Raw genomic sequence first — 8,066 nt, forward strand, 5'->3', positions numbered from 1 at the left:
GCGTTCGTGGTCTGATCTTCATCTCACAGTTGTGGGCCCAGATATACCCTCACTAGCAAAAACACCCAATTTGGAAATCCAATTTCTAGGCTGCCTTTGGAGGCAGCGGCGAGAGCAAAGCCAGCTTTGGAAGGGCTGGTTCACCCTCCGGCTCTGCCCTTGCCCCCGCCGGTGAGGACGGAGATGCGGGTGGCCACGCTCCCATCGAGGAGCGAATCTCCGGGGCAGCGGCGTCCTCTCCTCCGGGGCGCCCGCCGGGACGCCGGGAGACTCGATTTGTCCGATTTGCAGCCAGCGCAGCCGCAGCTGGTGTCGGCAGCAGCTGGGCTTTGCTCGTGCAGAGACCTCGGAGACTTCTGGTTTCGCAGGTCCTGAGCAGCTCCTAGGACTTCTGCTTCCGAAGCCGTTCCCCTCCATGAGCTGTAAGGGCAGCTGCAAGCTAGTACAAATTAAAGCATTTTCTTTCATTTGTTGCATGCGTGAGATCGAAGGAGAACGTGGTCCGTCCACCCTGCCAGCTGATGTGCTAGAAAACCTGTCATTTCCCGTGGTTTGGAATCGGCAACCGACTGCTGAGTCAGATCTCTTGGAGGAAACCGCAGTATCATCTCGGCAGGACGAGGCAGGAGACAGCTGCCAGGCGAAACCCAAAGCCCAGGCGAACGGCGGGAGCTGGATACAGCTCCGAAAAGTCAGTCTCGGAAACGGTTTCTGGTGCCCTGTGCGCCGGAGGCCTCCCCAGATGCGAGACACGGTGGGGAGAGATGGCTGGGGGGGGGTGTCTTTAAAATAAATTTTGCGAGCAGAGTTAGTTATCTGAGAGGGTAACGCACCCCCAAAATGGGCTAGATTCGCCCACGGTCACAGCGAAGGTGCTGTAATTCGGGCTGCCCGGCAAAGACGTGGGAGCTGAGACGTGCGGCGGAGCGGCGATCACAGGGCCGGCCGCGTGGCTGCGAAATCCCCCCGCAGGATCAGATGCATTTTGGGTTTCCGTCCTTTTCCGTGCAACCCGCATGCCTGGCTCCAATGGCCTTTTTGGGAGTCGTCGCTTCCGTTTTAAAATCCCCCCGGGTCGGTCAATGTGGTCCAAAGTTTTCCCATACTTGCAAAAAACATTTTGACCAGAGACCCTTCCCCAGTGCTGAGACGCACCTGGGAGAACGGGCAGGAAGGATATTTCTGTGGCTACGGAGAAAAGGGAGCAGATGGAAATGTTGGGGCAGGTACTTATTTATTTATTTGCTAAATAACCAGAATTTCAGGCAATACTGGAAGCCCTTCTCCCTTCGGCTGCCGAAGCGGAGCCTTCCCAAAAGCCGGGCGTGTGGGGAAGGCGTTTCCTAAACGCCGCCGGGGTCGGTCGGTCGCTGCTTTGCCGTCCCCGTGCAACGACCGTGTTTGTCCGGATTCAAACGGGCCTCGTCCCCCGGTTGAGGTCACCTGTGGGGAAAAAATTAAACCAAAAAAAAACCCCAATCTACAAGCACATCCAGTAATGTTTGCTTTTCCCAGTCGGGTGTTTTCCCACTTTTCCGGGCTGCGGGATGGGGAATTTGCTGGGGCGCCGCTGCAAGAGCAGCTCCGTTCCCGTGCCACCGGCCACCGCTTCCCGGCTCGGAGATGGGGGGACACGTCCCGCTCTCCGGGAGCCTTTGAGCTTCCAGAAAGTGGAGCCACTTGGAATTTAAACAGCCCGAATATCAGCGCACGCTACGGATTTCTGCACTGTTTTCCCTCTTGGTGCGTTTTCCCCATCAATAGTGACTTAAATCTGGTTTTTGTGTCGGCCGCCAGCAGCGCCCTGCGGATGCACCGACCTCCCTCCCTCCCTCCCTCCCGAGCCGCAGCCCCGAGCTAATGCAGTTTGATCACCTGCAAAGCCAATTTCTGGCCTTTCCGCCTCCTCGGCGGTCCTGCCGACAGCAAACTGCGAGCATACGGCCCAAAGCCGCTTACCCGACGCCTTTTCCCTAGCGCGCCGCTTGTGAGAAGCTTTTGACAGAGGCCTTCTTATTTTTATTTTGTTTTGCTGGGGCTTTCATTTCAAAAGACCTCTTTTTTAGAAGGCATAAAAATCTGACTTGTTATAATACCTTTAACCCCCCTGTACGGTTTTACACTTTTTGCCTGCAGATGCCATTTCGTGCTTTCTTTTTTACTACCTCTTTTTTTTCTGTTTTTTTTTCTTTTTTTCCTTTTAGGGACAATAATAACAATAATAATAATAAAGCGCTGGAAACCCAAGAGAGAAGTCCAGTAAATCCCTGCCCCGGGGAAGAGCGGCGAGGCCGAGAGCCGCCGAAGCTGCCAGCCCGCCCAGCGGCTCGGTACCAGCGGAGCAGCGTCGCTCGCCCGCTCGCCGCCGGGCCACGCAGCCCTGGGGCCAAGATCCCTGGCCGGGGCCACCCCAAAACCCCTTGAAACGTCCGTAATGGAGGAGAAAGGGTGAAAAACCCACCCTGGCCTCTCCTTGGTGGTCTCCTCCTTCTCCGGCTCCGGCAGGAAGGCGAGAGCTGCCTCGGATGCCTCTTCCCCAGCTGATTTCCAATTAATTCCCACCACAATAATTACCTGGCAAATACACGTCCGCGGTATGTTTTTATTTCTCCTGACCGGGTAATTCTGCGGAGAGCGACAACGTCTCCCGGCCCCTCAATCACGCTTTGCAGCAGGTAGCGTTCTCCGTGGGCCGTCAAATATAAACGCGAGCTAAAGGACGGTGAGTTTTGATGCCTGCAAACGCAGCGCGGTAAACTGGAAGCTGCAGCCCCCTCCCCTCCGGCAGCCCTGACGGCTCCAGTTGAAAAACACTTCAATAACTCAAGTGTTTCTCCGTATTAGGGCTCTGCCTGTAACTGTCGCTTCCGATCCGCCGGGGCCGGGGCTGATCCGCGGGCGCTCCCGGGAAGGGCCCGTCCTCGCCCTCGGAAGCGGGTATTAACCCTTGCTGCCAAGCGCCTCCGCCCCGGCACAGCCCCGGGGATGGTTTTGGGGGTGGGAGGGGGAATTACTGGGTTTTTACCCTCCGTTGCCGGAGCGGGATGTGGCTCCTCTCCGCCCTTCCGCATCGTGCTGCCTTCCCAGGAGCTGGTGGCTGGCCGGAAAGGCGACCGCAAAGCTGGTTTTCGGAGGCAGGTGGGGGGCAAGAAGCCGACGGGAGGGAGGTTTCGCTCCGGCGGGCCGGTTGGCCACGCGGAAATCGCTCGGTGCGGCCTCGGTTCTGCCTCTCTCCCCGGTTTCCCCCCCGGGGCGGCGCGGCCGGCTCCGGGGCGCGGAGGCGATGCCCTGGGGCGCCGGCGGATGCTGACCCACTTCTGCCTCGATTGGCCTCGCCGTCGCCATGGCAACGAGCATCCGTCCCCGCATCCCTCCTCCCTCCCCCCCCCCCCCCCCCCCCCCCCCCCCCCCCCCCCCCCCCCCCCCCCCCCCCCCCCCCCCCCCCCCCCCCCCATCCCCTCCACTCCCTTTTGGGTACGGAGCGGGCAGCAAATGGCTCTTATTTAATCAGGCTTCACCAAAACACCTGTAATTACCCAAATTACCCCCTGCGCAGGGCTGCGGGGCGTTTCAGGGAAACCTGCTTTTTTGGGAGGGTGACGGGAGCGGGGGGGCACTGGGGCTTTAGGGCCTCAGCAACTGCCTTTGCCTGGTCTTGGGTTGCAATCCAACCTTTTCCCAGAAAAAAAATATACCCATTTTCACCAAACCGGCCAGCGGTCCGGACAGAACCACCGTTATATGAAGGAAAAAGTTCAAAAAAAGAAATGGAGAAAGTCCTGGCCAGGCCAAGCTGTTGGGGCAGCATTTAGCAGCCCAGAGACGGGATCTCGTGGGGGAATGAAAAAAGCCCCCCCCCAAAAAACAAAACAAAACAAAAAAAAACCCACTAAATTTTCACCGATGCCACTGCCACAAGCCCGGAAACGCACAAGAACCAGCCAAGCCACTGGATGAAACTCCTTCGACTTTTATAATTACAGAATAGAAAAGAAAGCCTCGGGTCACGTTACAAACACGGTCTCATAAAAAAAAAAAAAAAAAAAAAAAAAGAAGAAGAAGAAGAAAAAGGAAAAAAGAAAGGAAACTGAGCCAAAATAAAAAAAAAAGAAAAAAAAAAAGAAAGAAAAAAGGTCGCTGAGCACCGGCTGGGCCCCAGAGCAGGGTTTCCGCTCGCCTCTTTGCTTCTCGCAGGCTGAATGTGGCCACGAGCCTCGGCGCCGGCACGGGAAAACGCCGGCGCGCCGGCCGGGATGCCGCCCGGCAGCCGCCTTTGGAGCCTGGAGGAGGAGGAGGAGGAGGAGGAGGAGTAGGAGGAAGGAAAAATAAATGAATAAATAATCCCAATTAGAAGAAACCCAGCAGAAGCGCAGCCAAAAGGGCCACGGTGGGGGCTCAAGCTGACCCTCGGCTCGGCTCAGCTCGGCTCGCCCCGGCGCCGGGGACTCGGAGCAAGGCTGCGGCTGGGCCTGCAAAGGGCTTTTTTAAAAATCTTTTTTTTTTTTTTTTTAATTTTAATTTTTATTTATTTTTCCTTCTCCCCCCTTTTTTTTGACTTGGGGAAAAGGCAGGTGGAGGGGAAAAGGTTCAAAATTATTGCCTGTGAAGTCGCCGCCACGACTCGCTCCCGCCAGCACCTCCGTCCTCGCCCAAGCCGTAAATCCCGGCCGCCCTCGTGCCCGGCCGCTCTGGTTTTCCGTCCCCTCTCCAGACCCGCGTTTACCCGGATAAGATGATGATTTTTCCCGCTCGGGGGGGCTGGCAGCGTCCGCACCACCCTCGAGCAGCGGTGGGACATGGGCTCGGGCAGCTTTTCCTCTCTCTCGCTTTTGCCCTTTGGCACTTTAGGGCTGTTTGGCAGGAAGAAAAAAAAATAAGGAAAAATAAATAAAAATAATAATAAAAAAAGAAAACACTGCTGGGTGCAAAAGGGACCCAAGCGTTGGTGCAAACTGGATGCAACCCGGCGCTGCGCCCAGCCGGCGCGGAGGCTGCCTTCGGAGGCACGGGATTGCAGGAGGGAAGGGAAAAAAGAGAGAAATAACAGAGAGAGAAGGTGGGGGGAAAAAAAGGAGAAAGAAAAAGAAGCCCTGGAGAGCGGCCTGGAGCGTTTCGGGAACGTCTGGTTTCCCCGTTATCCCAAGGCTCTCGATTCCCGGCGCGTTTCGAGCGGAGGTGGCCGCGTGTTGCCCCGCTCCGAGCCTTTCCCGCTGCTGTCGGATAGCGTCCGTTCCCGTTTTTCACGGGGTCGAAACGAGCGGCCCAAATCCCGAGGGGGGGGTCGGGAAAGGCAGATCCACCGCCGCAAACGGACGCTGCCGGCTCCGGGAAAGGGCAGCCCGTCGCCACGCAGGCCGGTGCCGCCGGCGCCGGGAGCTGGCAAACCGGGCGTTTTAACTGGGAAAACTGCGGATTTTCACTGGAAAGCCGGGGATTTTAGCTGGGAAGCTGAGTCTTCGCCGCCCCCATTGCACCCCCTCTCCCACCCCCTCGGCCCCAGTTGCTTTTTGCTTCGCAAAGCCCCTGGCGACGGCGCGGGACCGGAGATGCTGCAAACGCTCCCGGCTCGTCCGTCCGTCCGTCTGTCCGTCCGAGTCTCCGGCTTTTCAGGAGGGAAGCAAGCGCTCAGGCAGGCTGACGGCTCGCGGCGGCCGAAGCGGCCCGGGACCCGCGGGAAGCGGGCTCGGAGCGGCCGAGCCAGGAGACGGCCCGGACGCGGGGGGGCCGGCGCTCGACAAACCGCTAGCTCAGGCACTTCAAATAAAAACATTCGTTATATTAATTAAAACGGCCGCGAAGGGGCGGCGTAGAAAGCAGCGTCAGTATTGCCAAAGCCGAGCGCTCAGGCGGAGGGCCGCCCGGAGCGACGGCAGCCTCGCGCTTCCCGCGCCGGCGGTCCCGGAGCGTTTGAGCTCGGAGGAGCCAGAGCCGGGTCCTCGACGGCGTTTTATTCCACCGGTGATTTTGCAATTTCTTTTTAGAAGCAAAACTCCGGCCGTCCTAAGTCCCATTTTTGGGGCTCGGCGAAGCTCTCTGAATATCCCGAACTGGGAAAGGCGTCGATTCAGCGCGGGAAGGGCCGCGGCTCCGGTGTCCTTCTGCCCGGAGAAGGTCGCGCCGCTCATTAAAAACACGGAAGGAGCCGGCAAACGGGAGCCAAGGAGCCCCGGGCTCCGGGGGGGGGGGGGTCGCCTGGCGTCCGTCCCGGTCCGGGGGAGATGCTCGGAGATATCTCGGCGGTCCGGGGCCCAGGAGGTGCCGGTGATGTTTGGGAGCGGGCCAGGCGGCCGAGCCGGCGGATTTGCTCGGCTCGCCGGCGGTACGGCGGGATGCTGGAGGAAGGGAAGGGTGCGGAGGGCGCGCGGCTTTCGCCGGACGGCCCGGGAAAAGCAGGCGAGGGAGCCCGAGACGGCTCCGGGCAATCCTGACGCCGTGTCCGTCTCCGCGGGACGCTCGGCTCCGGAGGGGCAGGCGGGGAAGCGGGCAGGGAAGGAGGTGGGGGGGAAAGTTACCCGGATCTGGAGGAGCAAAGCGGAGACGCGGCGTTAGGATCCCGCCCCCCCCCCAGCACCCACCCACCAAGGGCTGCTCTTTAAATAAAAAACTAAATTATTTTTTTTAAAAAAAACACCCTTAAAATGCTTTGAACAGCCTCACCGGGGCTCGCAGCCGCACAGCAGCTGCACGTGCAACCGCGCGCCGTGCCGTTGACTTTACTTTCACATACAACTCATTTTTCATATCCCCCCCCCCTGCCTTGGCAAAGCCCAAACCGCGGCCAATCCCTTCGGATTTTGCGGCTTTTAGCGCGTTTCAGCGCTAAGCTTAACGGGAGAGGGGGAAGGGGGCTGTCTCGCCGCCGGCCGCGCGCTCACGTGTACAAGGGCTGGAGCTGCAAGTGCGACGTCTTCTGCGGCGCCTGGTAGCCGTAGGAGTCAAAGCCGCCGATGAAGTCGACTGCGGAGAGAGCGAGGAAGGTGAAGGCCTCCCGGACATTTTTTTTCAGCCCAATCGCTATCTGGTTTTGTCGCTTCTTTCTTTTTCTTTTTCTTTTTTTTTTTTCTCCCCCCACCCTTCGCCCCGTCCCGAAATCCGAAGCAGGAATCAGCTCCAAAAGCCTCCGGGCTCTCACCGCGCCCGGCACCCGGTGCAGCTGGACCAGCGCTTCCGAGGCGCTCCGGGAGCCGGAGCACGACCGAGCTCCCGGCAATAACTACAGGAATCACTAAGAAGCGGCAATTTGCGCAGAACAGTGAGCGATCGCCTGGGAAATCGGGGGGGAACCGGGGCGGACTCGGGGCGGGGGCGACCCGCTCTCCGAGCCGATTTGTCTTCCCGCCTGAACGCGCGGCCCGTTCCCAGTTTTGACGGCGTCCATCCGTTTCCAGATCTAATACGATGTTGCATTAAAAGGGCGCGTTTGGATCGCGGCTGCAGCGGCATTAGTATTAAAAGTGTGTTGGATGCAGGAGTTTTGTTCACACGGGGGGCGCCGCCTGGAATGCAAAAGTGCTGCAAAGACGGCAGCGGCAGCAGATAAGCTGTGGGTGCAGCACTGCAGGTGCAGCATCGCGGCACCTGCTGTGGGTGCAGCATCCCGGGAGCAGCATCCCAGCACCCACAGCGGGTGCAGCATCCTGGGAGCAGCATCCTGGTGCCTGCCACAGGTGCAGCATCCCAGGAGCAGCATCGCAGTGCCCGCTGCGGGTGCAGCATCGCGGGTGCAGCATCCCGGGAGCAGCATCCTGGCACCCGCTATGGGTGCAGCATCCCAGGTGCAGCATCCCAGCGCCTACTGTGGGTGCAGCATCCTGGGAGCAGCATCCCAGGTGCAGCATCCTGGGAACAGCATCCTGGCACCTACTGTGGGTGCAGCTTCCTGGGTGCAGCATCCTGGTGCCCACTGTGGGTGCAGCATCCCAGGAGCAGCATCCCGGCGCCTGCTGTGGGTGCAGCATCCCGGGAGCAGCATCCCAGTGCCCGCTATGGGTGCAGCATCCCAGGAGCAGCATCCCGGGAGCAGCATCCCAGCGCCCGCTGTGGGTGCAGCATCCCGGGAGCAGCAT

General features: G+C 59.4%; 1 protein-coding gene across 1 annotated transcript in view; it reads right to left on the reverse strand.

Moving 5' to 3' along the window:
* Positions 1 to 6,564: 6,564 nt before the first annotated feature.
* NKAIN1 (sodium/potassium transporting ATPase interacting 1) overlaps positions 6,565 to 8,066 on the reverse strand; it is a 10,077-nt gene continuing 8,575 nt past the window's right edge. The window contains exon 4 of the mRNA XM_085306228.1: positions 6,565 to 7,213. Coding sequence (XP_085162354.1) covers positions 6,872 to 7,213 — 342 coding nt within the window. The 3' untranslated portion in view covers positions 6,565 to 6,871. The remainder of the gene's footprint in view (positions 7,214 to 8,066) is intronic.

This window comes from Rhea americana, unplaced genomic scaffold, assembly GCF_003343005.1.
Source record: "Rhea americana isolate MKP2758 unplaced genomic scaffold, rheAme1 scaffold_234, whole genome shotgun sequence".
Lineage (NCBI taxonomy): Eukaryota > Metazoa > Chordata > Aves > Rheiformes > Rheidae > Rhea > Rhea americana.